Genomic DNA, 17,004 nt, shown 5'->3' on the forward strand with positions numbered 1-17,004 from the left:
TATCTTTTCGTATTTTAAACAAAAAGTTTTGTATCTTACCTCCTCCGAATGTTGTGTGTGCTCACTCTAAGAGGTGTGAGGGGGAGTTTAAATTGGATGGAAAATTGCGTACTTGTACTCCTTCGGTGGTTTAATGGTTAACACCTTCAGATACATATGCTTAACTACCTTGTTTCCTTCCTGTAAAACCAATGGCCAGTGAGGTTCCATTCCACTGATACGATCAAATGAATATTTATAAGGATGTAAATCACCTGAACAACAGCCACTTCTTTTCTGTTGCATTCTGCTGAATATGTTATTTTAGGAGCAATGACAGAGAAAATTTTATGTTTTGATTTTTTATTTTATTGTAAAAAGGGAATCAACGTAAACAAAGAATTTCCAAATAATGTCAAGGTTCACAAGACTAATATAACTTATTGCTTTACTCATACATTCACAACCTGGATTCAATGTTATGGAACAACACAGAATAACATAGGTTTTTTTTCTCTTATCTTTGACTCGTCTTCCGCAACTTGTCCGAGGCACGAACCTGCGTACCACGTTTCAAGTAAATATGACTCCAGATGACCTAGTATTGTAATCCTTTACCGTGTCTTTTAGAATAATGAGATGTATGTTGCATTCAGCATCATTCATATACGTATATACAGCAATCCCTTCCAATAAAGGAACACAACAATAACCTAACAGCAAGGCAATCTCTGCAACTCATTAGAAATAACAAGCCTTTGTGGAGTTTTCATACATACTGAATCATATCATGACAGCAATATGTTTAAGGCAGACAAAAAAATAAAATAAAATAAATGTTTGCAAAGCTTCATGCAGGTTATCACCATTATCATGATATGACTTGAATAATGTCAGTCATGTTTTATATTAATTAAGTCCTCTCTTTGCTTTCGGTTGGTGTCTAAAAAATAAAAATATATATCTATACAGCTCTATTAGTCCTTTAGGGTTAGTGTTAAAACACACACAGCGTCTGGTCTTCAGAGGCCAAAGAAAAAAATGTCCATCTGTCCCCTCTGTTTCTCAGAGAACTGTAAGGTCGTGGCAGGACTTTGACTTCTGCCTGAAAGCCATCTTCTTGTTCTTGCGTGCGACCATGCGGCCAAGAAAACGTTTGGCCTTCTTGCCGATGCTCTCTCTACGCCTGCAGTTTGCCATGCGTCGTGCATTCTCCTCCTTGCTGTCTTTCCTCAAGCGGATCTGTCTGACAATGCCCTCGAACAGGTCCTGTACATTGTGGTGAAGGGATGCGGACGTCTCAATGAACTTGCAGTCAAACACCACTGCACAGGCACTTCCCTCTGCGATACAGAAAATATGGAGAGGAAAATAAGAGCTCTGAGGAGGTGTGCATTTACATTAAGGTAGAAGCTCAAGTAATTTTAGGTTACAAACTGATAATTTATGCTCTAGATAAGCCTTGAGATGATATATTAGCCCTAAGAGAACCTAGTATTAAAACTTTGGCCTTAATTTGGTGTGGTACTTGAATGTCAGCATGGGCTGAACCTGAGCAGTCAAGTGAGAAATGCGGCCTGACCCCAGCAAAGCCGGTCAAGCCGAACCAGCTCTGTTAGATTTGATCATGAACAGCCTCAAGATAAGCTTTTATTCTTCAAATGATAAATATAAGAGTTTTTAAAGCAAATAAAATTCACTTCCCCAGACCTAAAAATTTCTATTGGCTTAATACATCACACTACTGTTGCACATTTTAGGCTCAATAGTAAGTTAGTTATACTGACTTACCATCTACAGACACTTCTCTGGACCGCACCAGGTCACTCTTGTTGCCCACAAGGATTATGGGAATGTTCTCTGACTGTCTTGCCCGGCGCAGCTGAATACGCAGCTCTGACGCCTTCTCGAAGCTCGATTTGTCTGTCACCGAATAAACAATGATGTAGGCATCTCCCATCCTCATACACTGTTCCTTCAGCCACTGGCTGTTATCCTTCAAGAAAGAAAAAAGATAGTTAGTTTAGCTGATCCCATCTTTTACTAATGTAATATCCATGAATCAATGCAAGTGGACAAACATTGCATAAATAAAATATAACTCACCTGTTCCCAGATGTCATACAACACAATGGATGCCTCCTCTTCATCCACCACAATGGATCTGTCATAAGTGTTTCCTGAGGGAGGAAAAATTAATATAATGTTACACACTGATGGAAAGGAGCGAGGCATCTCTTATCTGAACAGTCGTGGTTGTTGGCAGTGTGTGCTGTTGCTTTCTTCGCACTGATCTAGCACATTTTTTTTCCCTTTGTAGTCTACACTCTGAAGCAGAAAGTTGATCACAGCCTATGATCAAGCCATCATTGGCCTTTTATATTTTCCTTTCGTATTATGCTACTGGATCTGTTTCTGACAGCTGTAGTACTGAGGGCAGGACTGGTGCCTCGTTGTAGATGGAAATAGCAATAATCAATGCATGTACACTCTTGCGTGCAAAAATAAGAACCCTGTTTTTTTTTCTGATCCATCAGTGAAACTTTATCACCAGCCTTACAGATCAAAATTATTCAGAATTAGAGAGGTTATAAGGCTTCATGTGACTTTTATGTAATTTAAAAAAAAAATCACATCTATTTCTGAAATGTGTTTTCATGCATGAGTGGTGCTGTTTATTGTAAAGGTTTAGGGTTAGATCATTTCAAAAGTGGTCTCCAAGGTTTTCATGCTTCATATCTCAGAACTGCATTCATTAATCCTTCTATCTCCAAGTTATTAGTTATAAAAGTATAAGGTATATTGCTCAGTATTATGTAAACTAAATTGAACATGAAGAGGACTAATCATCACATAGCATATGTCTTCATAGTTAATGGACATCTTAAGCGCATCTGTCTATGAGTGTGCGTGTGGTCTGCAAGGGTGGATGACTCATCCTCAGTATCAACATTTACCTGCTTCATCGTAGTCGTGACCAGCATCCTCAACTCCTCCAAAGACGCGCGCGAGGCTGGACTTGCCGACGCCGTGCTCCCCGAGGAGAACCACCTTGTACACCTGGGATTCCGCTTCGCTGCTGGTGGAGATCACGGAGTCGGAGGAGTCTGAGGCGCAGCTGCCCCGGTGCTGCTCACTCGGGGAGTAGGACATGCAGCGCAGTAGGTTGGACAGCTCGTCGGTTTGTCCGGTCTGTGGCATCGTGGCGCGAAGATCCCGGTCGTCCACGGGCATGCTTCTCCGGTGTAGGTTGGGGAGATTCATGGGGAACGGCATGCTTCCTCTCCTCTTGTCCATGTTCCGCAATTTGTCACCCTTGTTCAAAGTCATTGTGCTTTAACCGAGGATCTGTGGACAGATGTTCCATGCGTAAATGTGTGATTTTACGTTTAATCGCATTTAAATGAAGTGAAAATGTCAGTGGGGGTTAAAGCCACTGTAGCCTACATTTAAGCACATATCACATCAAATTATTTTCATCTGAAATGTTGACCTGACCTGACCACATGTTTACTCAACTCTACTAGCCTAAAATAAAACGAATAAAGCTTAAAATGCCTCATGAGCATTAAAGACACTTACCCGGTGCTGGCAATTAAATCCAACGAAGGCAATCCAATAATCCTTGGTTTGAAGAGTTGTTGTAGCCGAAATAGCGGTTTTGCTTGAGTCTGATCAGAGTCGCTGCTCAACCTATTTATACAGGACCGGGAGTGACGTCGGCAGGGATTCGCCCCAGAGAGTCACGTCTCCGCTTATTATAGTGGTGCGTAACGGTAACATCATACAGGGGAGGGGGTGCATGACTGGAAGAGCAGAGGAATCTCCCTTCCGCATCGCCAAATGGAGCTTACTTCTGAGGGGGCGGACAGGGATGAATCCTTGAAGAGGGGAAGCCCACTTAAAGCTAGAGTGATATAAATATTTAACATTCGTTTAGGAGATACATTTAGGGATGATGGAAGGATATCCTCGTGATGCAAGATGTTAAGGTGTTGCATGTTAAAGCGCAATGCAGAGGGTAGACCAGATGAATGCTTTTATGGAAATATGATCGCTTGTCTTTGCTTAAATTGATTATCAATTTTGAGCTTCATGGTCACTGTCAGATGGAGTCCACTGCTACACTTCTACACAATATCATGGGGATTTCATTTTAATGTGAGGGAGGTGCTCATATTTTAAATGCACAAATGAAATATACGCCTACAGGCTATGTTACTGATGCATATATGCAAAAAAATCATATTTCAATCTGGCAGTGAAAATATTACAAACACATAAGAATTCTACACACAGTGAGATTCATTTATCATTCACCCCTAGCTTTCCACCCACCACCTTGCTGTCTGAAAAATGAAGGCATTGCTGAAGACATAAAACTATAGACCTAATTCCTTGTATTTGCAGTTGTAATCCTTCTCAGATGACAGGCCTGACCTATACCATGTGTGATTTTACTGATCCATGCCATAGGTGAATAATGCAAAAATGCTCTCAATTTAATCTAGTCTATATAACTCATTAAGAGAGGGAAATCTTGTTATACTGACTTCATGAAGCTCATGACTTCAGGTCAGCTTTCTCTGCTTTGCTTCAGTATGTGTTTTTATGTTTAATCCTGTATCCAGTATATTTTACATATAGTGTCTGGTACACAATGTGGTCTACAACACTCAGTAAGATGTGCTCCAAAGGCTGAATTTATTTTTCCAGTGCATATCATAGACTGCGCATGGTGTGTTGCTGCCCCCTTGTGACTTTAGTTGTTACTTGAATCTTTTGAACTTAGCCTTGGTGTATGTGTGAGCATCATAATGTATTTTCTGCTTTGTCCCTTGAGCAAAATGTGAATAAATAAACAATAAAATAATAAACAAACAAATAATCGTGATATGTATTAATGCTCTTAATGTTAGCATTTAAAAAAAAAAAAAAATTTAATTTAAATCTATACCGCAGTCAAATTCTGTCTCAGAAGCTCGGCTCAGATTTAAGTTTTTTCTCCTCCCAAACATCACAGAGTTAATTTACTGTTGCTCTCACTCTAGCTCTTGGTGCAAATCTGGATCAAGTGTAAATTGAATTTTAAAAGATTTCTTAGTCTTTTGAGATAAGGAATTTTTGCTGTATTCTTTCTTGGACCAACTTGAATTCATTCCACATTCATTCCACATATTGTTCTTCCTTGGGTCCACATTTTGATTCAGATCTGTATCTCTTGCGTAAAATAGCAAATATGAGGAGGACAATATTTGAGGTAACAGCTTGTATAAAAACCTTTGTAAAAATTATACATGTTAGACTTATGACAAACATCTTTTGATTTCCTAGCAGTAGGGTAATTGTATTAGAAGTTTATATTCATATTTAGTTAAATAATCTGAATTTGATATTAATTGCTGTGTGTACAGCAAGACAGCCAAACATATCTCAAATATCTATCAATTTGAAATGATTAGGTTAAAAGTAAAATCAACCTAAATCAAAATCAGGAAGTCTCTTAGCTGGCAACAGAAAGTGTTTACAAGCTGTGATGTCTGTCAGACGATCAGATTACTAAATGGTAATTTTTTCACTTGCCACAATTACTGTTTGATTTTTCTCTGGTCTTTAATTGCACTGAGGAAGGGCTCATTTTTTAAAGGGTCTATTTGCTGGGGTTGTATAAATCAACAAAATAAATAATTTGCCTGGGGAGACCAAACTGCATACAACTGCACATTTTACCCATTTGTTCAGATTGCCACTAGGGGGCAGTAAATAATAAATACCTTCTAATCTGGATGTGAGGAATATGTTCCCTTTGCAGAAAGCGCCAGAGTTGGACCCAGTCAAAGTAAAAGTTAATGTAAAGTTAATGCACTGTGGACTTTAATTTTGAGGCATTCAAACAAATTGTGCTGGCATGATGATCTCTCTGGACTAGACAGTAGCTCCCACTCATATAAGTAGCCTATTACATCCACGCTCCCACTCCAGGAAACCGGAAATCAACCCTTTAAATGTGTCATTGCGCATGCGCAGCCCTCTCACGTCTTCGACCTCTACAACTACACGGTAAGAACAGACCTCTCCTGTCATTAACTGTGATTGAGTTAAATATACGTTGCCTATAACCGTGATACCCTGTGTAGCTCGGTGTCTTAGTGGCTGTAGTCGTGACCACAGCACTGGTTTGTTCTCTGGATTGTCAGCTCGTTAGTTTTTAGCGTCATTGCTCGGGTTGCAGCTAAAGTTGACCTTATATCTGTGAGTGTGTGTGTCCACTTAACATTGTACTTTCTCATCAAGCAAACAAGTTGCAGGTTCATTCACCTCCTCGTTGTTGTGTTGCATGTATTGCTTTCTGCAGACGCTGAATCAACGCCAGCTCCTGCGGTTGACCTGACCAATTCGTCCTATCGTGATGTATGCCTGTGCTAAATTCGTCTCCACGCCCTCTCTGGTGAGTTTGCGTGAATGGATGGATATGACAAATTCGTGTGCTTAACTGCGCCTCGATAGTTTGCAATAAGCCACTGTTATAATGTAGCTTGCTAACACTGGCATTAGCTGTGTAGCCTCTTTGACCCTCTGCCAAAGTCAGCTGGTGTTCCCACCTGCAAGGACGTCCTATAGTGGTGAACGTTATCAGGGGAAACCTAAATCTATCCATTATACACACCTTTAGAAACTTATATGAATCTAAATTTAAAGGGTTTAATGTTTACTGAGAAACATTTGAAAAATTAAGTCATTATGAATTAATCTGCTGATTATTTTTTCTATTAATCAATTGGTTGTTTTGTATGAAAATGTTGAGAAATGCCCATCAAAACTACCCTGAGCTCAAAGTGACAACTTCACGTTGTTTCAGTTTGTTAAACGTATTAAAGATAAATTCAAATAATTAAAAGTGGAAGGAGCAAATTGGCACATTTGAGAAGTTGAAACCATGAAACACTAGTGAAAATAGTGGTCATTAATTTTCCCTTCATGTTATTGTATGCAAATATCCGACTATGTAAAGTAACTGAAACTACAGGTAAGTGAGTGGAGTAAAATAATTAATTAATATATACATTAACAATATATTATTGTTTTGAGCAGAGTAGATGTTTTCATAGCTGATTTTAAAGCTTTACAGACAGATGTCAGTCTAACATGCCAGTAAATCACCTTATCACAGCACAACTGTCTAAACTAAATGTGTTATGTCTTGTTTTGTATTGCAGGTCCGTGCTGGATCTCGGGCACTGTACAGACCACTCTCTGCAGCAGTAGTGTCAGATGCCAGGAAAGCAGAGGTGAGCAACTGTCTGTACTAGGAAGTACACCTGATTAATTGACACTGAGTGATCACAGAGGAGGGGCACTCTGAAGCTATCACAACTCCAGTCATTTTTTCTTTTTATCTTACCCATAACTAATACAGTACGTAAAGATCCAAAGCTGCATGTGATAAAATTATTTAATGTAGCTAGCCAACAAACTGACTAAATTTTACCAATAAAACAAAAACAGATTGGTGAGATGACAAAATAGGATTAGAAGCTAAATCTATCATACCTTACATTAAACGTTTCCTATTGAGAAGTACTGTTGAATGTTGGTAATAACTAGCAGATGACTGAAATTTGCATCAAAAGTTAACTTGAGCTTCATCATCTATGTGGCACACATTAGCTGCACATAGGTTGCTACTGTTATAATAAATACAATCCAAATTCTGTATCAGTATGTGAAGTTTCCTTCACATTTCTAAAGCTGAACTAATGCTCACTTGAGTTTTTATAGAACCATAATCAAGTATGTAGTGGAGACAGATTCAGGGGTCAAAGTATGGCTCTGGCATGAACTAAACCTCTCTATACATAACATAGAAAAATATGAAGTGCAGCTTTGTGATTCTCTACTGCTTTTCTTTTTACTAATCTCATTTATTTTTTGTTTTTCAGACTGCTTCACTCCTGGCACCACAGAGTATTGCAGCCTCCCAGCAGCAGCTGGCGGTGCGGGGCTTCCAGACCAGTGCCGTGAGCCGTGACATCGACACTGCTGCTAAGTTCATTGGAGCAGGAGCTGCCACTGTGGGCGTGGCTGGATCTGGAGCCGGAATCGGAACCGTATTCGGTAGCCTTATTATCGGATATGCAAGGTAAATTAAATGCATCATGTGTTATTTTAAGATATTTTTAAAATCTCCACCAAGAAGGGAATTTTTTCAGTCATGTTTCCCAGCTTATTTGTCTGTCCAAGCCACAATATCATAAAATCGTATGATTTAGTTGATAGTGTTTTGGCCAAAGATCAATTATTTAGATTTTGGCGGCTCAGATCTGACCAGATTTCTGCTATTAGATGATTGTTTTTAGCAATATCTATAAAACTAACAGAGGCATACTTGATTCAATTTGTATGTTATCTGGCCAAGAGATAAAATAGAATTATTTAGTCACAAGTTAAGTCTTTTGTGGGGAACCTTGGAGGATGCTGGGATTATCTGCTCACTAAAATGTCATAGCACAGTTTTTTCTCATTTTGTACCTCCAACTTGTCTCAGCTGCCTCTTTCTTTCTCAACAGGAACCCCTCGCTGAAGCAGCAGCTGTTCTCATACGCCATCTTGGGCTTTGCTTTGTCTGAAGCTATGGGTCTCTTCTGTCTGATGGTTGCGTTCCTCATTCTGTTCGCCATGTAAGCCAGTTTGGCATTCACTGTAAAGGGAAACGCAACATCAACGTTAATGAGAATTATTAGTTTGAGATGTCCTTAAATGGTACTATGATCTCAGTCCAGCGTGTTGGTTATTATTGTGCATTAGTGTGAACACACTGATGTATGAAACTCTGGCAAACCCAGGTCATTTTAAATGATTGTTTTGTCAATATGTTGTATATTTAATCAAATGTTTTTGTTAACAAACATGCAACCAATAACAGAAGTAAAACATCTATTCCTCAATTGTGCGTCTACATTTGTAGTGAATGTTTGGGTTATTTGTGTATGTTGATATAGATTCAGACAGGCAATGTGCACAAATAGAGAAACCTCCAAGTCTAATGGTTTCCTGGCTGTGACCTGGCAAAGACAACAGTCCCACATAAAATTCTACATATAGCTCATTAAGTTTAAAAACTCACCCGTGACAGTTAGACAGATTTCATTTTCTGTCTGCAATAGTAGGCTCATGTAGGAAAGAAATTACCTAATCTTCAAAGTTCTGGTTAAATAATTAGTTGGCCACTTCAGTATGTTACATAAAGCTGACAGGGGAAAATAAATCAAAAGATTAATTTTGCTGTTCTTGAGCAGCAGCTTGTATCTTTAGTTTGTATTTTTGTTTGTATTTTTGTCCACCATCTGTCCTGAATGATAAATTGTTTGTCTGAGGCAAAACCAATGTTTAAACCCAATATTTCCAATGTACAGCCAGGGAAAACAAAGAACAGTGTGTAGCAGCACAGTTTGGGGAAAATACACTGAATTCAGATGCTTTTCACCCAAACATTTTATCATTCTGGGCAAAGTGTAGATATCTATATGATCACAAAAATGTTGAACAAAGAAGGTTGGTTTACCAACCGCGTAACGCAGGAAACCGCCAAAGGGCCCCATAAGTTCCAGGTTCACTCCATATTATTTGGGTCTTCATGATTTGACTAATCGCCAGTCCTCCATCTGGTGGCCTCTGTATCAAAACCTAGTTTAAGACTTAGTTTCTAGTTTGTATTGTGGTCATTTGTTGTAAAGTTGTTTTTAATCAAAGGGCTTTAATTTCTTTTTGTCAAACAAGCACCTCTGGCAAGGTAGTCCATCATGGGAAAACTGTAAAGCTGCAACCAACAGTTATTATCATAATCACTACAATTATTTTCAGTTATTTTCTTTAATAATTGATTGTTCATTGTATACTTATTAGTCCCTGAAGCCTGAATGAACATATTCAAATTGTTTTTGTTTGTCTAAACAACACTAAAAACCAAAGTTTACAATGTAAAACAATCACTTATTAAATTTGTTGTTGTTGGTCTAGAGAAGTGGTTGGTTACTGGTACTGGAGAAATAATGAAACAATAATTCAGGCCGGACATTTTGACTCCATCCCATGTTAAGCTGTTCACACAAACTACCAGACTGCCAATTTTTTGGACTATCCCAAATTATTGATGTAACAGGTACCAGATTGCAACTGGGGAAATGCCCCATACAAATGTACAAGGCTAGACACAAAATAATTAGCCAACACTTAAATCATAATAATAATAATAAAAACTAATGAGATACAGAGTTAGCTCGAACGCTCAAATTATTATCTTTATATTCAACATAAAGCGTTTGAAAATGTGTTTTTGACTTACCTGGTCCCTTCCCGCCAAACATGTAGCTTATTTTGCAGCATTAAGCTAGGTCTGTGGCGATGGCCTTCCTACTTTTTATGCTCTCCCTCTCTGCTCCACCTCTCTTTTCTTCTGACTACGACGACTGTCCATTTCACCGGGCAACTTGTCCAAAACGTTATCTGGTAAAGAAGGGAGACGGTTGCGACGCAGAGAAACGTGATAACGCCATCTGGAAATCTCAGGTGTGTGGGAATAGGTCAAGTAAACTAGTGGGGGTCAACTGAGCTCCTGACAACAAATCTTTTCTCTGGAGCCCCATAGAAGGCTCAACCGGAAATAACAGGTAAGAAAATAAAATTTTGCTTCCCAAGATTTACGCTGACATGCTATGTGAATTAATCAGGGGTTAACAGAGAAATAACATACTAAGCCGAAATATTTTTTAAAACAAAAAGCTCGAACCGGAACTAAACATTGGTTTAAGGTGCAGGAGGACAGATTTGCGGGTCGTACTTGTAAGTGTTTAGCGTTTACCCATATTTCGTGAACGTGATTTAACGATAATGAAAATATATTCTGGCATGTAAGGTCTGCCGAAGAAACAGAGAACCGAACATCTAAATAAATGTTTTCAGTACCTCGGTTCTACGGTGCGTGGAGGATAATATGCCTTAAAACTGAGAAGCTAACGCCGACAACTCTGTGGTGGTTGTGGCCGTGTCACCGTCACACGGCTCGGGACGTTGTTTTAGAGCCGGGCGAGCAAAAAGGAGTCCGTAATAACCAGGTAAACAAACAGCAGGTGTTGCCTTTTGGTTATTTGTTTGTAATTATATTATCTCCTTTTCTAGTTTTGCAGTAGGTTGGTTTTATCAGCCAACTTCTGCAATAGCTATTTACATGTAGCTTACTGACCCTCTCTGGTACAGCAGCTTATTATTGCTCTCTGAGCAGAAGTGAAGTCGCAACAGTCTGTATTACATTTTACATAACTTTATAAAACCCCAATAGTTACTGAAATGCATGCAGCTCACTTATTTGACCACTAGATGGTGCAGTATGGATAACTTTAGTGGAAGATATGCTGTTAAGAATTTTTTGCATTCACTGAACTAGAAAGAAAACAAAAGAATATACACTCACCGATCACTTTATTAGAAACACCACACTAATACTGCGTCCCCTTAGTCTCCAAACAGCCTCAGTTCTTTGTGGCATGGATTCCACATGAAGTTAGAAATATGCCTTTGAGATTCTGGTCCATGTTGTTATGATTGCAACACATCATTTCTACAGATTTATCAGCAACATATTCACGGTGCCAATCTTGTACCACATCCCAAAGGTGTTCTACTGGATTCAGATCTGGTGACTGGGGAGGCCACTGAAGTTCACTGAACTCACTTCATGTTCATGAAACCACTTTGAGATGATTTACTTAGTGACATGGTGCCTTATCACGTTGGAAGTAGCCATTAGAAGCTGGATAAATTGTGTCCATAAAGGAAAGCATGTGGTCAGCAAAAACAGACAGACAGGCTGTGTCATTCAACACAATTGATTTGCATTAAGGTGCTCAAAGTGTGCCAAAAAAACATTCCCCACACCACAACACCCCCACCACCAGCCTGGACTGTTGACACAATGCAGGTTGTGTCTGTGGATTCATGCTGTTGAGGCCAAATTCTGACCCAACCACCTGCTGCCTCAGCAGAAATCCAGATTTATCAGACCAGGCCATGTTTTTCCACTCTTCAACCTGAGATTTCTGTTCTTTGCTGACAGGACTGCAACCTGACATGGTCTTCTGCCCATCCAACACAAGGTGCAACGTGTTGTGCAATCTGAGAAGCTCTTCTGCTCATCACAGTTACAGAGTGGTTGTCTGAGTTACTGTAGCCTTTCTCTCAGCTCCAACCTGTCTGACTATTCTCCTCTGACCTCCCTCATCAACAAGGCATTTCCGTTCGCAGAACTGCTGCTCTCTGGATGTTTTCTGTTTTTTGCACAATTCTGAGTAAAAACTCTGAGTAAAAAGATTGTTGTGCATGAAAATTCCAGGAGAACAGGAGTTTCAGAAATACTCAAACCATCTGGCACCAACAATCATGCCACGGTCAGAGTCACTGAGATCACTTTCTTTTTCCTATTCTGATGTTTGATGAGCAATAACTGAAGCTCCTGGCCTGTATCTCCATGATTTTATAGATTGCTCTGCTGTCACATATTTGGCTGATTAGATAACTGCATGAATAAGCAGGTGCACAGGGGTTCCTATTAAAGTGCTCAACAAGTGTAAAGCTGAGTTATGTAAACTATGCCAGTGATACCGTAGTATATGATAATTATAACCCAGTTTGGCCCAGCTACAATACGTCATTTTTGAGGACATTTATTATCTTGGTAATTTTGTATAGTTTATTGAGGTCAGATATACATTTAGTTTTTTTTAGCCTCATAACTTAATGCCTTGCTGATGTTCCTAACAGGACAGATTTTACACTCACTGTCAAACGGGGGTAGCAATGCACAACAAGACAGGACAGCAGTTTTTCAACTGAAATCTACAAACTTAAAAGGAAAATCCACTTTAAATACAATGGACATCTTGTTCTTTCAGTGCTTTTGGTGGGTAAAAATAAATACGTTTTACATGAATGTAAGGCTCAATGTTCTGAATCAAAAAATGTATCCACCAATCTTAGTGCTATAACAGTTTCATATAATGTCAGGTATGCAGCTCTCTACAGTGGGCTCTTTAAAGGTAATTTCGTGCCTGTTTAGGATTTACTGTACCTTTTTTAAAGCATCTTCCCTACAACCTGTTTGTAACAGGTAACCAAAAGGCATAAAAAAGAAAGATCTTCATGTCGACCAGTACTGGACCTTTTTGACCAGCAGTACAGTCAGGAACTTGGAAAGTTGTGGGCGTCTGCAAGGTAGATTTTGTCTAAAATAATTATTGCAGATTATACAAAGACAGCGTTTTTATTCTTCTTTCATCGGGATTTCCTTTCTCTTGCAGATCAGTTCTCCTGAACCCTCACTCCTGGCAATATGGGGTCATGCTTAACCGCTTCACAGCTGTGACAGATGTCACACAGATTCTCCAGTCACAGGGCTTTTCCAGGTTGCTGCCTCAAACAGATGGCTCCACGTTGCTTTCCGATTCTCCTTCACCAGCGTCAAATTCTGAATACCAGACAGGAAAAGACTCCCACTTCATCTCCAAGTGGCCTCCTGATGACTCCCATCCTCAACCTGACAGCACCTCTCATTCGCCCAGTCAGGACCTTCAGTCAGAGCCATTACTCAGCTTGCCCCGTCCTTCACTACAGTGTTATATCCACCCATATCCACTCCGATTTCCTTCTCAGGCTCATAGGCCTGGTCAGCTGAAGCAGTACTACCTCCTGAATGCTGCCTCCCTGCTTCCAGTGTTGGCTTTGCAAGTCAGAAATGGAGAGAAGGTTTTGGATCTTTGCTCTGCCCCTGGGGGCAAAGCCTTAGCCATACTGCAGTGTGCAACCCCAGGTAACAAGTGTTTTTAAGGATTTATATCCTTAAAATAATATAGTAAATATTGGCATTTGGTATTTGGTATTTTATAATGCTTGATCTTAAAGTTCATTTATCAACTCATGTATTTAATAAATAATAATGGTTAAATTGTAATTAGGCGGAAATGACCCCAAATCATGACTCAGTGTTTTAGCAGATGGATGCTGACAGCACACCAGATTAAGTTTGTGTTTGGCCGTTAGAGTTTTTCACAAAAACATCTTGTTGAAATGTGTTGAGGTTTGTTTTTAAATATTAAAAGCATACTTTGCATATAAATTGCTGCTGTTGATTCGAAAGAGTATTTTTGTCTGGTGTGAATAGCCTATTTGGTAAAAAGTAATGCTGCTGTCTGTTGTGTTCCAGCGCTTCTCTGCTGCAATGAACCAGATCTTCACAGACGGGACTGGCTGACCAAAACTCTGGAATCTTTTCTGCCTCACTCACTTAACAGCAGAGTGATAGTGTCTGCACAGGATGGACGATGTTTTGGGCAGAGTGAAGCAGTAACATATGATAAGGTGGGCAAAGAATTTGTGTTATGTTCATGGCAGATTGTGATTGAATGCAGAAATCCAGCGGTGTTCAGTCAAAGAAGCCACGAAAAAGCAGAAAAAAGGCTGGGAGGAATCAAAGGACTCAAAGAGACTGATAATGGAACAAAATGTTGAAAAAAGGAACAAGGCACAACATGAAGCGCTTGAGAGTAAGACACAGTTTGAACAAAGCCGGCAATGCACTAGAATAGTAGAAATACAGTGCACAGTTTCAAGCTGTGTTGTGTCAATGATATGATTTTGTAAAATTTAGGACAGATTTTTTGGAAGATTTTTTAGCCGAGGTGTATAGTTTCAGAGGCAGTTGAGATTTTCTACACTGGGTAATAGGACACATTTGTTGAAGAGTCTTTTTTCACTCTGACTGAGCATAATTTGTCCCTTGATGATTCAGGTGCTGTGGGGAAAATATGAATTTGGATTATTTTCCAGACCTGCAGCATTTGTCTTTTCATCTGCTTTTAACTTCATTATCTATTTCAATTTTCTTACTCCTTCGCTTTCACTTTTCTTTTGTGACCCTCTCTGTGTCTCACAGCCCTTACACTCTTGAACTCTCTGACTCAGACTCCGAACTACTCACATGTCTGTCTCTCTCTCCGTTGCAGGTTTTAGTCGATGCTCCATGTTCTAATGACAGGAGCTGGCTGTATTCTTGCAGCAGCCAGCAGGGGGAACAGAGACTGAAGGAAAGAGCCAGGCTGCCTGCGCTTCAGGCTCAGCTGCTTCAGTGAGTCCAATCACCTACATTAAAAATGTCTGCTATGTGTGACAGTTGTGGTATTCTCCTATATTCCATCATGTTATTTAGACATGATATGAGATATAACCATTCATGTTTGGTAAAAGCAAAATTGAAATATAACATTATTTTGGTTCAGATAAGGAATTAGGAAACATTCACCTGCACTGTTCTGCTGCCCACAGAATAGTGTAAATATTAAATAGAAAAGAACGCAAATTAATCACAGTGCAATCTTTGTCTACTCTTTCTAGGTCTGCACTGTCAGCTGTGCGTCCAGGGGGCCTTGTGGTCTATTCAACTTGCACACTGTCCAGCTCTGAAAACTATGCTGTGGTTGAGACAGTTCTGAATAACTGTCCTGAGGCTGAACCTGAAGACCTGTGGGAGGAGATTGCTGTTCCTTTATCCAAATATTTTGCATTTACTTCTGCTCAGCCTGGTCATGGACAGACATCTCTGGAGCCCTCCCTGCAGCCACAGAATGGCGCTGTGTCCTCTTATCACCACAGACTTGGCATTTTAGTGGTTCCTCAGTCTGGCAAGACCTGGGGACCCATGTTTTTGTCTCGGATTAGAAGAAGGAAATAGTGGGTATCCTGAGCAAAAACAATATGTAGAAACAAATGGCTGAACAGCAACATTTTCTTTTGTTAGCTGTGGGGTTTTTAAGATGCAAAGTACCTCCTAGAACTGATTCACACACAGAAACAGACAAACATACTAATACACATTTAACCTATGCCACTTATAGAGGAGGAAAGTAATAGCAGCAGTAGTTTAAATATGCAGATACAAACATGTCAGTGTGGCCACATGCAGGCAAAGAAAAGTCATAACTGTTGCAGTTTTAACACTTGGTCACCTGCAAAAGAATGTTTGTTGCAGCTGCAGTTTTTGCTGTTTAAAGCAGCTGTCCTGTGTGTGTGTGTGTGTGTGTGTGTGTGTGTGTGTGTGTGTGCGTGCGCGCCACGAGATTTTACATTTAACATTATCATCTAAAACAGAATAACAATAGAACATTGCTGACATCACCTGCAGTGATCTGCATCAAACATAGACCTGAGGCAACATATATTTATTTAAGGCATGTGACAGTGTGAAAGGAGTTGGTCGTAGCGATTACTTAATAGAGAATTATCCAAATCTGCAGCTCCTCCTCGCAGCCGTCGGCTGTCCAACCGCAACTTTATTGTTTTGGTTTACTCTCATGCTGTTGTTTACAGCCACAGCAGGGAGCTGTTTTCAGTGTAAAAGCTCTAAGTGGAGTATTAAGCAGCTAAACAGCCAGGTAGTTCCCTCATCAATTGGTAGAGACCAAAAACAGAGCTAGAAGAGACTGAATATTGGACTTGCATTCAGAAACATGACTCCAAATGAATTATAACGTTGCTTTGAAATTCCTGGCTATGCAAAAAAATAAGCAACTTTGGTAACAAGTTTTCCATACCGACTTAACAGGTGATAACACGTTAATGTTGTTTTAACAACTTGTTTCTGCTGACACCAAGAGCCCAAAAAAGTTTTCTGTTTGACCACCTTATTATTCATTGTTTTATGATTTGTATTCATTATTTATTGTTCATTAAATTAGTTGTCCAATTAGATGAAACCGACTGAACTCTTTCTCAAGTGCTTCACATACACACTGTGTCCACAGTGTATAATACATTTGGTACCATAAGACAGCAATATTCTACGGTGTGAGATTGTATTATTAAAAATTTATTGACAGTTTATTCTATTAGGAGTGAGTGCTTCTTTCAGTTTGTGTGAGCTTCTAAATACTCTTGAGGGGTAGTGAAGGAAGAAGATATGAGATTATAAGAGGAAGCACCACA

The 17,004-nt window shown here is 39.5% G+C and overlaps 3 protein-coding genes across 4 annotated transcripts; 2 read left to right on the forward strand and 1 right to left on the reverse strand.

Moving 5' to 3' along the window:
* Positions 1–325: 325 nt before the first annotated feature.
* rrad (Ras-related associated with diabetes) lies at positions 326–3,717 on the reverse strand. The gene is made up of 5 exons (XM_023424293.2): positions 3,562–3,717; positions 2,937–3,327; positions 2,086–2,159; positions 1,771–1,975; positions 326–1,322 (listed from the first exon to the last, which is right to left on the reverse strand). The coding sequence occupies exons 2-5, from the start codon at positions 3,307–3,309 to the stop codon at positions 1,045–1,047; spliced, it is 930 nt and encodes a 309-aa protein (XP_023280061.1). The 5' UTR covers positions 3,310–3,327; positions 3,562–3,717; the 3' UTR covers positions 326–1,044.
* Positions 3,718–5,952: 2,235 nt separating this feature from the next.
* LOC111668366 (ATP synthase F(0) complex subunit C3, mitochondrial-like) lies at positions 5,953–8,924 on the forward strand. 2 transcript variants are annotated; one of them, XM_023424407.2, is made up of 5 exons: positions 5,953–6,039; positions 6,335–6,427; positions 7,197–7,268; positions 7,920–8,119; positions 8,547–8,924. In XM_023424407.2, exons 2-5 carry the CDS (start codon positions 6,389–6,391, stop codon positions 8,659–8,661), a joined length of 426 nt encoding a protein of 141 aa, XP_023280175.1. In that variant the 5' UTR covers positions 5,953–6,039; positions 6,335–6,388; the 3' UTR covers positions 8,662–8,924. The 2 variants fall into 2 exon arrangements, with proteins under 2 accessions (XP_023280175.1, XP_023280176.1); XM_023424408.2 differs by lacking the exon at positions 5,953–6,039 and adding an exon at positions 6,095–6,231.
* Positions 8,925–10,789: 1,865 nt separating this feature from the next.
* nsun3 (NOP2/Sun RNA methyltransferase 3) lies at positions 10,790–16,775 on the forward strand. The gene is made up of 6 exons (XM_023424291.2): positions 10,790–11,090; positions 13,139–13,242; positions 13,329–13,837; positions 14,231–14,385; positions 15,030–15,151; positions 15,418–16,775. The coding sequence occupies exons 1-6, from the start codon at positions 10,929–10,931 to the stop codon at positions 15,752–15,754; spliced, it is 1,389 nt and encodes a 462-aa protein (XP_023280059.1). The 5' UTR covers positions 10,790–10,928; the 3' UTR covers positions 15,755–16,775.
* The last annotated feature ends 229 nt before the right edge of the window (positions 16,776–17,004 follow it).

Source organism: Seriola lalandi, unplaced genomic scaffold (assembly GCF_002814215.2).
Source record: "Seriola lalandi dorsalis isolate HSWRI2012SDOR001 ecotype SW California unplaced genomic scaffold, Sedor1 jcf7180002054735, whole genome shotgun sequence".
Taxonomy (NCBI): Eukaryota; Metazoa; Chordata; class Actinopteri; order Carangiformes; family Carangidae; genus Seriola; species Seriola lalandi.

What these genes read in the sequence shown, in the direction of transcription:
- nsun3 (XM_023424291.2), top strand. Translation starts at nt 10,929, where the DNA reads ATGTTTTCAGTACCTCGGTTCTACGGTGCGTGGAGGATAATATGCCTT. An exon ending in ACTGCAGTGTGCAACCCCAG is followed by an intron (nt 13,838 to 14,230) that starts GTAACAAGTGTT and finishes GTTGTGTTCCAG; the next exon opens with CGCTTCTCTGCTGCAATGAA. An exon ending in AAGCAGTAACATATGATAAG is followed by an intron (nt 14,386 to 15,029) that starts GTGGGCAAAGAA and finishes TCTCCGTTGCAG; the next exon opens with GTTTTAGTCGATGCTCCATG.
- LOC111668366 (XM_023424407.2), top strand. Translation starts at nt 6,389, where the DNA reads ATGTATGCCTGTGCTAAATTCGTCTCCACGCCCTCTCTG. An exon ending in TCGTCTCCACGCCCTCTCTG is followed by an intron (nt 6,428 to 7,196) that starts GTGAGTTTGCGT and finishes TTTGTATTGCAG; the next exon opens with GTCCGTGCTGGATCTCGGGC. An exon ending in CAGATGCCAGGAAAGCAGAG is followed by an intron (nt 7,269 to 7,919) that starts GTGAGCAACTGT and finishes TTTGTTTTTCAG; the next exon opens with ACTGCTTCACTCCTGGCACC.
- rrad (XM_023424293.2), bottom strand. Translation starts at nt 3,309, where the DNA reads ATGACTTTGAACAAGGGTGACAAATTGCGGAACATGGACAAGAGGAGA. An exon ending in TCACGACTACGATGAAGCAG is followed by an intron (nt 2,160 to 2,936) that starts GTAAATGTTGAT and finishes TTCCTCCCTCAG; the next exon opens with GAAACACTTATGACAGATCC. An exon ending in TGTATGACATCTGGGAACAG is followed by an intron (nt 1,976 to 2,085) that starts GTGAGTTATATT and finishes TCTTTCTTGAAG; the next exon opens with GATAACAGCCAGTGGCTGAA.